The following is a 17,931-nucleotide window of genomic DNA, read 5'->3' on the forward strand; positions in this document are numbered from 1 at the left end:
ACGGGTAGAGGAGAGAGGGGAAGGGGTGGTGTGGGGGGGGGGGGGGGGGTCTGAATCAACCGAATGTAGACTTTCATCCCTGATATAGCAATGTCCCCCAGACATGAACGACGGCAGGCACTTGAATGACGATGTTTGTTTGTGAGGTGTGTGCGATGATAGTGGTGGATAGTCACATGAGACTGATAGTCCTTCAACAGTGTCTCTTGGAAAAGATGCGTCTTCCTCACGATTCCATCTCGTCAACATCAAATGAGGGCGGGATGAAGCTGACGACCTCCTCGTAGGTCAACTCTGGATGAACAGAAGCGAGATTCAAACATCAACACAACACATGGACAAATGGCCATTCTATTACATTAGGGTTAGGTTACAAACCACAGCTGGGTTATATTTTTTAATAAATGGCCTCTAGTTTGGATTTTCTCAAGTCAGCAACTCACTCTTCCACTCCTCGATTTCCAGCTCACGGCTTTCAAAGCTCTGGTCATAAGGCTCTGCTTCAGGCTCATCTTCGGGGTCGTGATACTGGGCAAAGTAGGGGTGGGCGAGGGCCTCGGAGGCAGTGATGCGCTTGTCCGTGTCCAAAACCAGCATTTTCTCCAGCAAATCCACAGCTGGGACCAAGCAAAGAAGAGAGGTTAGAGTGAAATAAAATGTAAGAGAGGAAACCAACATGCATGGAAAGCAGAGAGCAGTTTAAAGTACACGCCTATGTGAAGAAACTGTTCACGGTGACAAAGTGCTTTTTCATAACACTAGAGGGAGTCAGTGAGCAAAGAGAAGCTCAAGCTCGAAAACGATTGTGAAAAAGGAACCTACCCAGAGGATTGGCACCAATAAACACGTGAGCAAAGTTCCTCTTCGGCATGTGAGGGAGGGAATTTATGTAGTTCCGTGCCTGTGGAAAAGAACAGACAGAACTGTCAACCACCATATCAAAACATCTTCCCTTTAGAAAGCTCAGAGTGCAGTCATAGTTTTAGTATACATCCTTCGTGCTTGCAAACCAGTCATATAAACAAACACTTTGCCATCATTTTCAGATCACAGTGAGTTGCCAGTACAACCCCACAGAATATACAGCATTCTGGGAAGCCTTGCTGTGGTAAGCAGTGTGAGTTTAAGAGGAAACTAGGAATAAGAAAGTGAGAGCAGAGCGTTAACAGGCAGAAAGCACTGGTGGATACTAATTCGACTTATTGTTCTGTGATATCGGTCTGGGCAGAGGAAGGAGGGGAATGTTGATCGTTGATCGCAGCACAGCTCCAGTTCCACCTGGGGGAAGAGCCGGGGCACATGGGAAAGTAAAGGGTACGTGTCTCACCTCATGGCTGGGCATCCTGCTTATGAGGGAGGCCGGGGGTGTCCCCGTCAGGCGCATTATCTGCTGCAGCTGGTTTATATCTACAGTTTGTGAGTCAAGGGGTAACAACATGGAGGTCAGCAGGTCACAGATCATGGGTAGTTATGTTAGGGTGTGGGGTGTAGATGTGGGGAAACAAGGACGGGTGTGGGGGTCACACAATGAGTGTGGACGCAGGAGATGAATGTCTGAGCTTCGACAAAGACGGAACAATAGGCCTCCATCAGGAAATGTCATTTTGTATGTCTTTACTGGGTGCTTTAAAGTGGAGCAAGTCATTTTTAATTTTTGGACGTACTAAGTTTATTTACAAAGTTTTAATTCACATTTTTATCAGGGCCGTTGAAAATAATGCATTAATAATGTAAATGAAGTTACAGTAAGCTGACGTGACAGCTGTCTAATGGATTTTGAGGGACTGTTAACCGGTTAATATTGTTGAGGACAGTGAACTCTCGACACGTTCTACGAGCATCAAGTACATCAGTACAACTAGCTGCTATTATTATTTTTCTGTTCCAACAGAAAAAAGTCTTTGTTATATTTGGGAATGTAAATTTACCTTGGTTAATTATGATTAATCCTGATGAATTACAACCATGATTAATCCTGATTAATTATGACATTAAAAATACCTTGCTGAGGGTAAAGATAAATACCCTCAGACGACATTTTCTCGGCTAACTATTTTGTCTTTTCCTATAAAGTAGTGCGTGACGGATTAAAATTCTAAAGCAACATTTCAGCACTATAGGCCTCCTTCTCTGTGGTGTATGGAGTTTTAAGTCAACAGTTAGAAGTCATGGTAGAGGCAAAACAAAAGATTTAAAGCCCATGTTCAAATGAAGCCATGAAAAAGGTCCAGTGTGTAAGAATCAGACATGTGTTGTGTGATCACATTTTTTAAAGAAATGAATGTAAATTGCATGTTTTGTAATGGGACAGAATTTGTAATCTAAAGGTTTTTTAATGCTAATTACACAATTATAATGATATTAAAGGGCTCCACATTCTCTGGCATTTTCTTCCTTGCTCCACCTGGCTTTGTGAGTGGAGCTGTTTTTCTGTGATTGCAGAGAACAGACTCATTGTGGTTGGTTTTGCCTGTTTTTGCTACTGGTGGCACATGTCGGGGCAAGATGGCAGGCTGTGGGAAACAAAACCTCTGTTTAAAAAAGCATATTAAAGGCTTATTCTGAGGTTTTGGAAACCAAACCAGCCACAGTGCAGCCAAATACAAGTCTATGTTAGAACTATTAGATTTGTTTTGGTCCTTTGTTTTCTGTCTTCTTTGACCTGAATCTCATTCATTGTTTTATTTTGTCTATATCCTGTTCTTCAGTTTGTCTTTCACATTAGCTTTTATTTGAGTTTATTTTACTTCATCACATCCACACAACTATCACTGCCTGAGAACACACAACCTGATCCAGATAAGCCTTAAAAACTGTATGTTTCGTTTCTCGTTTCCCTGGAAACACTCAGATTTTCTGTACTTAAAGTGTGATGTAAATGGAACCTGGATGATTGTTACACAAACTCTTGCAGTGACAGATTGATCTTTCCTCCCTAAGAGCTTACACACTGGACCTTTAAGAAACACACACCTTAAAGAAAGCAGCATAGAGAAGGCAGCGTTAGGACTCAGGAGTGGAAGTCCTCCGTCTCTTTGCCAGGACAACACAGATGCAACACAAACACAGGCAGAAGTGGCAGTGCAACAAATGTGGGTGCAACGTTACTTGACACTCACTGACTCCGACGAGATTTTCATCAAGAGTTCTGGCCCCGGAGTTCCGACGAGCGTCATTATAAGCTTCAACTGATCAATGTCTACCACATACACATGAAGGAAAACTGGTGGGATGGAGGGCGTGGGAGATGAAGAGAGAGGAGTGAACGTGCCTTCAGAGGAAGATGACTTATCGACTAAATGAGTTTTTAACGACACTTCAAAAACAAAAGCAAATGGAATACTGCATCAACAACTCAAAGTGTCATACTCTGTGATGCACTGTTGATCACTGAGAAAAACACAAATACAAAACAACAGAAATATTTATATGCAGTTTGGTTTATGAAGGAAACACAATGTGCATGTTAAGAGGTTTTGGGGATTTTCAGTGGACACAGATACAAAAGTGAGCGGATTGTTCAACTAGTGTTTGTATCAATACCTGTTGGTGTAGTACCTGGACACCCCACATGGGGGTCAATTATAGTTTTGACTAAATGACACCATTCAAACAGCTGCAGCTGCTGTTTGGATTATCAGTGATGCAAATCTCTCCTTTTTACATCCAACAACTGTTTTCTTTACTTAATGAACTAAAGCTACAGCGAACATTTATCTTGTTGCTGTTGCTCTGAAAGAAAACTCAATATCCACCACAGCACGATGTTGGAGGTTTCAGTACTTGAGGAAAGTCTCTCCAAACCAATCTGTGGTTGTGCTTCTGAACTCTTACTATCCAGATCCTGTTGTTCTCAGGAGAAAGACACTAAGCCAGCAGTGAATACATGCATGTAAATTGCACGCATGCAATATAAATGGATGAGGCACGGTATATAGATGCACTATTAGCTGGTGAGTAGGTGACTGGTTGTTTAGATGAGTCAGCAAGACAAAACTAGTAAAGGTTAAACCCTGAAAACATCATTTTAGTCCCTGGGTTGCAGCCTAACTATGTTCCACTGTGTATATAAAGGTGATGACCGTTAGACGATCGCTCCATCGTAGACTCTGTGACCTTACAATCCCTGACTTTTCATGAATGTACTGCTAGACACTGACACTGTGTTCAGGCAAAAGTAAAAAATGAAAAAATAAAAAAAGCATAATTATATGTTAACACTAGTGTCTAAAAATATATAGTACTGTATAACAGGTTTTACATATCTGACATATCTGATATCTGATGAAATGTGCAAGGTCTGACCTCATTCCTTGCAAATGAATTGCTGAGTGGAAGAGTTACTGATATAAAGCTCTTCTATCTATCTATCTATAATAGACTTTTTGAATGACAAATTTGTTTTTCCAAGTCTTACAGCACATACAAATGCGACTCATTTACATGATTTATTTAAAGCTACACAAACTCCTAACACCTGCAAATGAAGGAAAAGGGAAATCAAAATAGTCTCTAATGAGAATTCACATTCCCATAATAATAACCTAGATTCAAAAACCATTTATACACACAATTTCAGTGCAAACTGAAACATGCACACACACACACACACCCATGCACCTAAGGACATCATGATTCACCAATTGTTCTTAAACACATATCAAATGTTTCACTGATTATTCAGGGCAGGAATCACAAACATGTTGTGCAACAGCTGGCTCAGTTTGGTCATCTATAAAAGGCCCACAGCATTATGTTTGTGTGTGTGTGCGTGTGTCTGTGTGTGTCTGAGCGTGTGAATGAGTGCATGCCAAAGTTATTTTTTGCAGGGCTGCCAGTGTGCATGTTTGTTTGTTTGTTTGTCACTGGCTTATGTCGAGGGTAATTTTCAAACAATGAAGTGAGAATAAAGCATGTGGTGAGACACAAACACGTGTCTGTCCTAATTACTCTGCACAATTAGAAATGTGAGAATTCAATGCAGAAACAGTAGGCGGCGTTTCACACACATTTGCACTGCTTCCGTTCACCCTCACCCCTGTGACACTTAGTGCCTCAACATAACCTCAGTTCATCAGCACCTCACACATTAGGATCTGTGTCATTAGGACGAGGACTGTCCCCATTAGGACCAAGGCCCTGCAGTTAGTCAGTGTTTACATCAGTGAAACGGTCCAAAACACACAAAATACCCAAAGTATAGTAGCCAACAGCATACAAAAATGGATAATCCACTGCACCATGCAACAATCATGATGCAATATCTATCCTTCTTAGAGCAAACAGGAAGGAGAAAACCTTCTGTAGATCTGTGTGATACCTACAGGTTGACTCCAAAATAAAGAAATACTTTTTTGCAAGGAGCAGCAGCAACCCACAAGCATGGAAGGATACGGTCTGTACCAGGGAAAAGTGTTCGTCCTGTGAGCAGTTCAGCCATGATGCAGCCCACTGACCAGATGTCCACTGTCAAAAAACAGAGGAATGACACGAAGCCAGATGAGGAATAAAGAAAAAAGAAAATAAAAAACAACTTCAACACATCTGAATGTGAGAAACAGGAACATATTTTATACTACTTGTTTTTCCTGTATACAAGATCAATATGTGCAAAAAGTACATGCAATATAATAGTCAGAAAACCTGATATTAGGAGTTTAATATCAGCCTTATTGAATTTAGTTTTTTTTTTGTATTACCTAACAGCTTCTCTGTTCCCAGTCTAATTAGAGTTGATTGCACTCTAATCAGATATAAAGGAACTAAAGAGAAGACCTGAGGTTAAAACAAAGAAAAGAAAAAAAACAAGAAGAAACAAACTGTATAAAGCAAACAAACGACAAAGATCAGTTCCTGCTTTCATCCAGTTTTTTTAAACATCACTTGAATTTGTAGAAACAAAAATCAGATGCCTTGTAAAAGAGCAAACATCTGACTAAGATGGCACTCAGGCTGCTGTGGTGCACCTTTGTGTCGTGATGAGTCAGCCAGGAAATTGAAAAGCGGTGGCAGTTCCTCTTATGTAACCCACATTATTTCTTAATAAATATTAAGCAAGTGATGCTGGAAGAGTAAAAAAAAAAAAAGAAAGAAAAAAAACCATCTGTGAAATATTAGTGCTAATTATAACTGGTGCTAATCTTTCCCTCCAAGGTGTAAAATAACTGCTTTATACAATGAGAATGACTAGTGCTGTCGTGTCAAGATAGATAGAGATAGAGTAGATAGAACTGTATTAATCCCTCAGGAGTTAACGTCGTGATATTGAGGGAAACTCAGAAGATGCAGGTGCAGCACAGAAACAAACGGAATTCACCTGGTAATTTATAGAAAAGTGTTCTGTTTCCAACTAAAGTCACCATTTGATGAACTTTCTGATGAAACTTTCAGATTTTTATGTTCTCCCTTCAGTGGTGACATTGTGTGTGTGTGTGTGTGTGTTCCCCGTCTACCTGTCATGTTGTAATGCATCCAGTTGAGCATGATCTCTGGGGCTCTGTACCACCGCGTGGCTACATATCCTGTCATTTCGTCATCTGTGTGCCGTGCCAGGCCAAAGTCTAGAATCTGAGACAGAATGTCAGTGTGAGGAGGGGGAAACAAAACAAAACAGGAACCATCTTATTTAAACGCCTTCTACTCAACAATAAGCTGAACCACATCAGTTGTTGTTGTAGTAGTAGACTTGTCCCCACCTTGAGCTCACAGTCTTCATTCACTGCCAGATTACTGGGCTTCAGGTCCTGAGGAGAAAATAGAAAAGAGGATTTGTTTATGTTTGATTACCCCGTCTATATATATATAAATTCTTTTAATTCTTTAGTGTTTCTAAACTAATGCATCAAGTCTGTGGAACTTACTCTGTGGATGATGTCAGCAGAATGGATGTACTGAGAAGGGAGAGAGGAAAATTAGAAAGAGGAAAAAGATGAAAATTACTTGTTTGAAAAACACTTTTTTAAAGAATTAATAAAAAAATTAAACAACAATAATTAAACAGAAATAAAAAACCTTAACATATGAATTACATTACTTAACAAATGCATTAGTATAACTAATAACTGTATATTGAATAAGTCAGAAATCTACTTTATATCTATGCATTACAGTGATGGATCCATTGGAAAGGAAGATCTGATCCAATGTCTATTAGTCCTGACCTTTAAACCTCTGAGGATCTGGTAGATGAGGAACTGGACGTGGTCATCAGTCAGCTTCTGACACTTTACAATGTTGTTCAGATCAGCCCCCATTAGGTGGGTCACCAAATACCTGCAAGTAACAGAACGAAAAGATTTTAAAAAACTCTTATGTAAGTACCAGAACTCTTGTTGCTTTATTGGACTTTGGGGACGGACACTTTATTAGTTCCTTTTAGTGAAAGGGTTTTTTTTTAAGGCCATTGTCAGCTCAGGGGCCTCGTGTAATTGCCTACATTATCAAACTGTCTAGACAGAACCCTAACTCTAATGAAACTCAGGACTACCAAGAAGTTGGAATTAAAATTAGATGCGTTTTTTTTTCTGCCTCTCTTTGAGTTCACGTGGACTTTTTTTTTCACATTAAAAAAATGGTGACCTGCATCGGGGAGTAAACAACATGCCAATGAATTCAACAAAACTGATTTACTATTCTGTTTACACACACACACATGCACACATTACCCCCAGAGACAGCCAGATGGTGGTTACCATGGAGACTAGCTGTGATGTGCACAGCGCACATGTTCACTCTACATTTACCTTAATCAAACTCTCTACACTCTGGAGCCACAGGGTGATGATGAGATTCTCTGTATGATCCCTGCTCAGGTGTCACTGTGAGATGATGGGGTTTCATTGTGTGAGTGTGAGGGAAAAAGAAAGAAGCAGAATCTGACACAGACTTACACATCACTGAACTCTTCTAAGGTCGTCGCTGGTGTGAAAACATCTAACAGCCCAATGACCTGGAGACAGAAAAACATACAAAAATATAGATTATTTTCTTTTCTAAGAAATCCAGAATAACTTTTAGCTTATTTCTTCAAGTGATTTGGCCAAGTTTTTACTTCCCTAACCTGGGACTAGAGACTATGTAGAATCAAACTTAAGTTGCAACTTGTGGTTCATATTTTTTGGTAAAATATGAAACTGAAAACCTGTAATAAATGTGCAGACTTTACTTGAAATGGTTTGTGGAAATGAGCGTGTCAGAGGCACAGCTAACAGCTGAACAGTTGAAAGATAAGGAGGGAAAGTGAGATGGTTTGGACATGTGCTGTGGAGTGATTCTGGGGATATTTGACAAAGGGAGTGGGACACCATGTCTTCAGCAGGAACGTAGAGCGATTCATGGACACAGCAAAGTAAAACGCAGGGAAGGTTGGTGTGGACATACAACTCATGTTAATTTAAAAAAAAAACATTTGGCTTTAATGTACTTTTAAGTTTTAACATTAATCTTAAAATTTCCTCTGAAAGAAAATATGTAACGGGAAAGAGAAAAGTCAAGATTATGTTGAAGTTTAGCAGTGTTGCTAACTTGGCTTGTTGTGTTTTACAACTGTTAAAGAACATCAAGTTAGGTCAGACTCATTTTCCCCACAGGAAAAACAAATGAACCTGGTGAGACAGAAGCTGAAGATTAAGGAACCAATGGAAAGAAAAAAAAAAAGAAAAAGAAAAGACCATAAACAGAAACACAATCGCTCGCAGCGAGAATCAAAACATGAGATTTTTTTGTGATAACACAATATCTGATGTCATTTCAGCAGAAGGCTGAAACACAAACATTAAACAATGCTTGAAAAGTTCCACCACCACGTCCACAGTTTTGATATCATGGTCGTAATTCTGTGGAAGGATATCTCGAGTCTTCGATAGCTCTCTGTCACACTTGAACTGTCAAGGTCTCCAGTCTGCTCCTACACCCGGCGACATGCTCCGGGTTTTCCCTGCAAACGTTTGTGATTATCAAGTGGCTGAGTCAGGAGATTGTGTATCATCACGACCAGAGCAAGAAATGATTTGAGACAAAGCAGGAGATGAGTCTGAACATGAATCACCACATTGTAGACACCACCGAGTGGAAACAAAACAAGAGATTAATGGGAATAAAGCCACACCACATTGTTTAGTTCGATGGATGTTTTTCAAATTGTATGATATAAGGTAGACCGAATAAAAGATGCACAACACAGCACCATATTTACTGATGTTATTTATATATTTTGTGGTGAGCAGCAGCAGTGGTACAAAGTAATAAGGAACTCACTTTTGAAAAAGTGCTCCTCTATTAGTACACATATGGCTTGACTTAAAAATATAAAATTAGACTACGGGCTGCAGCTTGATTGATGTATAGAAGAGACGATGTGCAGGTTTATGACTGTTCAACAGTGATAAAGAATGCATGAAATGGATTTTACAAATGTCCTCTAAATTCAAAAGTTTTAAGTTAATTGAATGGCATTGCTAAATGTAATTACCATATTATATTTTTTTACATTTTTGGGAATGTTTTAGGAAATTGAGTTTGTATTCCATTCTTTATACTTAACCATAGTCCATTACGTGGAAGCATGAAAATGACAACCAGCCAAAAATAGCAGCCATCAAAGGGCAGACACATGGAGACAGTACGGTTGTTAGACCACGCACCACATGGGCATGATGTCCCGCAAGCAACTGGTCTGAATCCGAAAAGAATCATCATTTTTTGAACCTGACGTTATTATTTACCCCCTCTGCCGTCTCAATCAGGAGGGAAAAAAATGGGTGGAAAAAGGGAGGCGGGGGAGGGGAAAGTATATATGGGTCATGGACTGGCCTCATTTCTAAAGATATGCATCAAGTATATCATCTGAGCTCCGGAACAAAGCAAACAAGGACACAGAGACAACTGAGGATACTGATCAAAGTGTCTGCACTTGGACACATTCACACATTCCTCCGTGGAAGGTCTGCATGATCTGCAGGCACGGTGGCACAGCGCCCTGAGTGCCAGCCCCGTCTTCCAGCCCCTGCACAGGGTGGGAGACAGAGAAAAAAGTGTGGCGTGCGACTGTAGGGGGTTACAGCAGTTAGGTATTGGAAAGCACGCCCACACAGGAAACAAACACAGCTGATTGGTGGACTGCAGCCACGAGAAACAGCTGATTGGTTCACTCAGGCTTTCCAAAAAATCCAATGCTGGGGAGTCTCCTGGCAACAGGGAGAACAAAACACAGACTGTCTGTGTGCAGAATAGGTAAAGACTAAAATACGTTCATGGTATAGGGTCCAAACAAACAGCAAGTTTTATACAGAACATTAGAGAGAACAAATAACTGAATTAATGTGTATATTCACCACGTGGTTCAAGTAAACTTTGACTTTCACCTCCAACAAAGCACTGATTATTTACAATGCATTGACAACGAGATGAACTTATTATTAATTTAATTATTTTATTATTATTTTTACTTTTTCATGTAATCTAAGGGGATTATACAATAAGTTACAGTTTATGATCACAGTAAAGCCATTATTTGGACATTAGCCTGTAGTATGAGTTTGTCACTCAGCTACTAGCAGTGACCAACATGACCTCACTGTAGATGTGGCCAAACTTTACAATGCAAATGTACAGTTTTGCACTCACTCAAAGTACCGACAGAAACCCTGCAGAGCATGAAACACACCATTGAACAGCAAGCTCCCAGACCCAGATCCATGCGTGTTACTGCTCACGTGAAGACACACTGCTGGGTGTGTTTCCCATTGTGTGTGTAAATGTCAAACCACAGATTGGTTTAGAGAATCATTTTCGTGCAGTCACTACAGGCCAGGATGGATAACTACATATGACCAGACTCCTGCTGGTACGGCAAGCCACTTACATTCTCGTGTTTCATATGTTTCAGCAGCCGCAGCTCTCTGTAGGTTCTCTTTGCATGGATTATTGACTGGAAGGGTCTCGACAATTTCTTCACCGCCACCTTCAGGCCTGTCTTCACGTCATACGCTGAACTGAAAAAAAGAAGAAAAAAAAAAAAGAGGTGAACATTAGAAGGGCATGTGACAAAAAAATAAAAACACATTTTCTCTTATTTGACTCTACACTAAAGGAGACAACAGTGTAAATAGAACAACCAGATGTATTACGCTCTTGGTATCTTCTCATAACACACAAATCTTCAGGAAGTGGAACCTGACTCACTGCCAGGTAGAAAAAAAAACGATACTGCTTCCATCAGAATATAAAAAAACAAAAAAACAAATCAATTTATCCATCAGAATATAAAAAAACAAAAAAAACAAATCAATTTATGTCAATTTATTTTAAATCAATTTATTTAGTGTTTTACACATTTGTCTTTTATGTATCAGTGATGTTAACACTCTCCACATGGAACCCAACCTGTTCTGTCTGAACTGTGGGGTTCAGCACATGATGTTCAAACACCACAGGCACTGATGGTTTTCAAAGACAGATCAGTTATTACATCTCCATTCCACAACCACTTACTCTCAGTTCAGCACTGAAAGGCCGTGCCGCCCACAGCGCATTTGTTTGTGAAAACAATCCATCAAATCATTACATCTGCTGCTCATCTACTTGGAAAAACACCAAACACGGCAACTGTGGAATAACAGTGTAGAGAAACTGGAACATTTACCAACAGACAAATTCTCAGGCAATTATTGAAGTTGAACATTTTGTCCCAAGTGATGCAAAAACAGTCACAGCAACGAATGTAAGAGGGAGATTTGACACTGGTTGTAATAGTTATCACATCAATACTTATATAGAATCACAGCTGACACCTGCAGTTTGATTCTACCTCCATAGAAAAACAGTTCTCCCCTTCACTCCAAGTTTCTATATTAACCTTATTAGTAGCTGAATGACATTTGACTGAGCGCTGAGAACATTTATCCTTTACACAAACAAAAAAAAAAAAAAACAACCTTAGTTGTGGGGCAACATTGCTATCCAGAAGTGTAACAGAACACAAAGTGGAGGAAAGGGAAACCAGGTGCCGAGAGCGAAATGGGCTTCTGTGCTAGAGTCGGATACAGAGTAACAACGGACTGCAGGACATTCCTGGTCACTGAGCGAGGGAGGCCGAGGATTCATTCTTCCCAGGGATTTGTGACATTGCTGTGTTTCCTGTTCTGTAAGGGCATACAACCTACAGAAAACAAACCGCATTCCTTTCAGGTTAATCAGTTATGCTGCATCAAAAAGGGTTGATTACAAAAGTTATCTGAACATGAAATGAGTTTTATATTTACAATAAGAGGGAGGTCTTTTTTTAATAAAAAACTAAAGTCAATATTGGACTATTTCCTACAGTTGTTCTCTTAACACTATCATGATTTGTGACATGGTTTGCTATTTTATTGAGTACAATGGCTGCAACCAACGAGTATCTTCATAAGTGATTGATTGAAAGATTGTCACTAAAATGCAGTTGGTCAGAACCAGAGCTCATCATCAAGTTTCATGAAAATACTATGATTAATACCCAAATGTGTCTTATACATTATAATTTCTGTGACCCTTTGATCAATGTCACGGCTTTGTGGTGTATTGCATGCAACAACGGATAAAATTGTGATGAAAAAAAAATCACCCAATAAACAACCCTAATTTTCCTGCTGTTTCTGTGGTCTGGACAGTTATGTCATCTCAAGGAAGAATTCTCTTCAGGGTCAGATTTGATCAGAGATCATTACTCTGACTCAGTACAAGTGTTGTCAAGCTGGCATTATGACTGAAACCCAATAACTGCAACATCCCCAGTGACATGCCTCCACAATAAGAACATTAAGATAAGCAGCATTTTCTTTTACAGTAAGTGGAAGATAATCTCCCACACACTGTGTTCTTCAATGTTCCCAACATGCAGAGCAACTTCCACACGTGTCACTTGTACAGGAAAACCCTGTACTCTGTCAACACCAGGTCATAGTGAATTGACAAAGACATGTGCACACCGTCTTTAAAACTGCTGCCAAGCTCCAGAACAAACAAAACATCTCTGTGCATACACCAGACAGAACGTCAGTAATAAATGTAAGTGCAATAACAAATGTCCACAAAGATGTGGGCAGTAAAAGGGGCAGTGATCATCAACAGCATGTGGAACAAAATGAGAAATCAGGCCAAGTGCAGGACACGACCGACGGACATATACAGTTTGCCCTTCTCTGGATGCACTGCTGTTTATTCACTTAATGAAATAAGATTAGCAAGAGTTTTAATGATAGCAAAAAGCACAAGGAAAGCTATTTGTGAACATGCAAGTGAAAGAAAATATCAGACAGGAACAATCCAAAAGAATTGCTATGTAATAGTTATTTTCTGTGCTATATAGGCTGCAATACAGGCTGCAAGTTTTTGTAGTTTATCTTCAGGCTAATTTGCCAACTGTGACCAAAAACATTTTTTGGTCACACTGACCTTAAAGGCAAAAGCAGTTAGGGAGAAAGAGCAATGTTCTGAATAGGAAATTATTAGTAATAATAGTTGCTTTTCTGGTGACATCACACTGTTGGGGATGTGTGATGGTGATGCACCCTAGGTGTGAGGTCTTTTGAATTCTGCTACATAAAAGAAAATCTAGGTTGACTAATCTCTTATGATGTTCGTGACACATGCTTGGTCTCATTTCCTCTAAAACATCATACAGTAGTTATGACCTTAGTGCTGGTAAGATAACACAGGCACAAGCAACAACGTCAGCAACTCGGGTTGTAATTATTTTATTGTGGGGATATCAGCGCACGTGTTCCAATGTGCTCTGTCCACAGTGTTTCTAAATAAAGCAAACAGTTTTTTTGCACATCTGTCTGGTAAATTACCTTGTTGCCACCGAGTTGTCAGAGTTGTTTTGATCATAGCCTTTGGAACTTGATACAACATCTCTCCTAAATAATCTGATCACTATTCGCCTGGAAAGTACCGGACTTTGGACTTCCAATGTACTTTTAAAGTACAATGGTAGTGATTATTCACTGTCACAAAGCGAAGGAAAGTATGGAAAATATTTTTTATGAATTTATTATTTTAATAATTACAAATGGTAAGAAAGTGAAGTTCGTTCCATTGTGTTATTGCTGTGTTGTACAAAACAGCTGGTTGACATTAACTGTTGTTTCATTTTTCTCCATGTTGACATCATTTTTTAATTTATCCATCATGTCTAATGCACTAGATCAGGCATGGCCAACCTGTGGCTCGGGAGCCACATGCGGCTCTTTGCCCGGTTTCATGCAGTTCTTAAGTTTATGTCAAATTTTATGTGTTTTTTTACGCATGACGATGTACGCATGAAGCTTTAAAAGAGTGGGGTTTTTTTGTTTTAAAGGATGGGGCAGTTTATGTGTGTCCATGTATATCATGTGGCTCTTTGCAGTAACACGGTAAAAAATGTGGCTCTTAGCCTCTTGACTGGTTGGCCACCATGGCACTAGATGGATGCTGAAATAAAAAAAACAGTGGTCTGTAAACTTAAAGTTCTATCAATCAGATTTATTCATGAGATTATCATGGACAGTACTCAAATTATATGCTACACAGAGCACATTTTCAGATCCTTGTTTTTGCTTTTTATCTGCTCAAAACATCCTTACAAGTGTATTGCAACATGACCCAGTTCCTTTAAATACATGGTCATTGTGACCTAACAGTATAAACAGTATGTTATGAGACTTGAAAATGACCCAGTGGTCACTGAAGAGTTCTGTAGTACTTCCATAGTAAGTGGGATTAGATTCATGGCCCATACACTCATCCATCCACTTTTATTTCTTGTTTATTTTAAATTGATTTTATTGTTTCAATTTTTATAGTTGAAGCACAGTTTCATTACCTCAATTTAGTTCCTGGTCTCTGTGGTGGAACACTAATGCTGATATTCACTGTAGTTCCTGATATCAGTTCTATGCAGTAATGGAAAAATCACTACAGGCACTTATTGTCTGAATGTGTGTTAGAGGCTGATGCCAAGCAAAGTCTTGAACACTGTATAATCAAATCATTGTTTATATACCAAGAGTATTATTGACTCTATTTCATTAATTTCAAACTTTTGGAAATTTGTTAATTTATTTTACTTTTTAATTTATTCTCTACTGGTTGTTTATTTCCTACCATGAGGAAAAACAGAAAGTTGCCTGAACACTTGTTAGGAAAATCCAACATAGAGGTCAAGTACACAATTCAGTTATGCAATCTGGAACATGATATGGAAGAAAGTAGGTCAACAAGATACGTTTATCTGAGATAAACAAATTGGCAGAACATGCCCGTCTAAACATGCAAGTTCTGAACACACCTTTGTGTAATATGGAATTTGTTTGCTTATACATTTAAAAACATATCTGAAAAAAAGGGTTGATGATAAACAGACAATGTGCTTTTACCAACAAATAAATATATTTTCATGGTCAGGACCTAATGACATTGTAGCAATATATAAATCCAGGACATTTTAAGGCTTAGAATTTCAGGCATTACTTTATTCCATAATGAAGGGGTAAGCTCTTCTGACGTCACCAATGAATTCAGACACATGCCTCAGATGACTAAATACTTGAGCTAAGGTCATTTAAAATTGCTGGTTTCAAGCCTAAGCTTTTGGTTTGTCTGGAGAACTTTCAAGTCAGTGCACATTTTGCTGAGGTTAATTCCAGACATGTCAGCTAACATTGCACCACCTGACCCTAATTACACATGCAATGCTTAATATTTAAGTACAGAATGCCAAGCAACGCACCGATTGTGAAAATTCACAAAAAGAATACTGCACTCGAAGAATGCTTTGGAGAACAAAGATGCAGAGATCGAGGCTAACTCCTGCAGCGGCACATGGCACATTGGGTAGGCTGTGGTATTTCAAAGTCAATGGTCATACCATCAAACTACACACTCTTAATGAATCAAAGAAAAAAGTAGATCAAGTCCTCTGTTAAACTGTTCTTCAAAAACAGCCTGAAAAAATGAGTACTTCCTCACTGAAGCCAGACCTAATTCCCCTTTCACAAAGGCTACAGCGTTTTTAATCACATTGTCATAAAATGGTAACAAGCATGCACGTACTCAAATAAAGCTGCCAATGGAAAACCAGATTAATTATTATCATAATCATAGATCAAATTATATATGTATACATGTATATATGTTTATATATGTGTGTGTGTGTGTGTGTGTGTATACATGTCAAGTCAAGGTCTCTGCCAGGATATAAATCAAACATCCCACTAAAATTCAATCTCTTTATCTCCATTATTGATGACACTGTTTTTCCTGGCATTTCTTTCTGAACCCACAGCCTGCAACATAAATAGCTCCCTCCAGTTCTATAGGGTCATGCTCTTTTGGAGTCAAACCATTGTGTACCAACTGGGACCGAAGGCACTGGTAGTCAGTGTTTAAACCAGAGAAGGTTCCTGAACAGACAAACGAACAGGTGCAAAGAAACAGGTGGAAAGGAAGGGTCAAGAAATTTAAATTAATGCTGTGTATGGTGCTGTTTGTGACTATGCTATGACTAAAAACACGTCACGGCCACTGAGGCCACTACCTAACCTCGGGACAGTGAGTCATGGGCTCACCACAACCGGAGAAAAGGGTGACATCATTCCAGAGTCATCATCAGCTCCTGTACAGTGAAAGCTCTTACTATGCACCAGAGGGGGGCCTACTTTCTGAAAAACCACGTGACCTACTGACACTCTGCAGCCAACTAGAACATGCACAAACATGCACAATAATGCACAGCAACAGTGACAGGTTGGTCGGACAACAATAGTCTTTCAGAAGAGGGCGATTGTTTCGGTAGTTGCTGTTGAACCCGTAACAGACATCATATCTCAAGAGGAAGAGGAGGGGGCACCAGTGAGGCTGACAACGAAAGCGTGCACATGCCGCTGAAGCAGGCGATAAAATTATATATTTACACAAGCCTAATTCAAGAATAAACACTTCTGCTCATCTGCACACGCACAGAATGCAGCCAGTCCAAGTGCAGCTACAACTCGAGCACTGCTATAGGTGTGAAGCAAAATACGTGCACAAAAGTAAAAACAATCCTCAGGCAAAGCCCGCCGAAGACATGGGAGGTCACTGTCACACTGTCAAGTGTGTACGCCGTGAACCCACGGCAGCCTAAGCGTGCAACTGCAAATAAAAAACACTGTATCAGCTATGTTTCCGCCGTTCTGCCTCTAACATGCTTCACTGGACGACAGGAGAAGCCTGTGGGGAGCAGCTGTGACGGGGCCTCCTCGGGTGGTGGGAACCCGTCCTACTCTTGTGCAATTGTGTGTGTGCGAGTCTTTTCTTTCTGCAACAACTGCTTACCACACGGATCCGTACGCGCCGGAGCCAACTGGAGAAAGGTTCTGGTAGCGCTCCGGGACTTCCCACACGGTTTTATTAAGCTCCTGTCGGTAGAAAGCGGGTCTCTCTTTTTGCGACATTCCTGCGGCTTCACCGGCAGCTCCGCAACGACAAAACAAACCAGCGGAAACTTCTGCCCCTTCTTCTCCTCCTCCACCTCTTCTCTCCTCTGTATGGCACGACGTGGTATGTGCTTTAAACTTCAGCTACCTCTTTGTGCAAAGTCGCCACAGTTGTGCAACAAAAAAAATCCCCACCTCCCTTGCACGTTTAGACACAACTTCCTTTCACGGCTCAGGAGGCTCAGTGTGAACTCGCAGCCACTGGATTCTTCGCCTCTGGTCTCTGCTGTCCTGTTCTCGTGTTCTCTCCACCCAGGCGTAAGAAACGTGTTCGTTCACGATGCAAGGCGCGCTCCCAATGACTAATCTCGCGATACTTGAATCGTCTCCGTCAGGGACAGGGATGTCCTCATACTGGGCTGGGACGTAATGGAGGAATTTCCTTTAATTGCGATTACAAAATATGTTTAGGTTGTTATTTTACTTGTTAAGTATT

At 40.0% G+C, this 17,931-nt stretch overlaps 1 protein-coding gene across 2 annotated transcripts; it reads right to left on the minus strand.

Annotated features, from left to right (window-relative positions):
* Window positions 1–138: 138 nt before the first annotated feature.
* mapk14b (mitogen-activated protein kinase 14b) lies at window positions 139–17,762 on the minus strand. Of its 2 annotated transcripts, none has more exons than XM_008320268.3 (12): window positions 17,335–17,762; window positions 10,862–10,991; window positions 7,890–7,948; window positions 7,161–7,272; window positions 6,861–6,890; window positions 6,696–6,743; window positions 6,453–6,567; window positions 5,395–5,466; window positions 1,328–1,407; window positions 823–901; window positions 444–617; window positions 139–294 (listed from the first exon to the last, which is right to left on the minus strand). In XM_008320268.3, exons 1-12 carry the CDS (start codon window positions 17,451–17,453, stop codon window positions 227–229), a joined length of 1,086 nt encoding a protein of 361 aa, XP_008318490.1. In that variant the 5' UTR covers window positions 17,454–17,762; the 3' UTR covers window positions 139–226. The 2 variants fall into 2 exon arrangements, with proteins under 2 accessions (XP_008318490.1, XP_008318491.1); XM_008320269.3 differs by lacking the exon at window positions 1,328–1,407 and adding an exon at window positions 3,120–3,199.
* Between the last annotated feature and the right edge of the window lie 169 nt (window positions 17,763–17,931).

Source organism: Cynoglossus semilaevis, chromosome 11 (assembly GCF_000523025.1).
Source record: "Cynoglossus semilaevis isolate Cse_v1.0 chromosome 11, Cse_v1.0, whole genome shotgun sequence".
NCBI classification, from domain to species: domain Eukaryota; kingdom Metazoa; phylum Chordata; class Actinopteri; order Pleuronectiformes; family Cynoglossidae; genus Cynoglossus; species Cynoglossus semilaevis.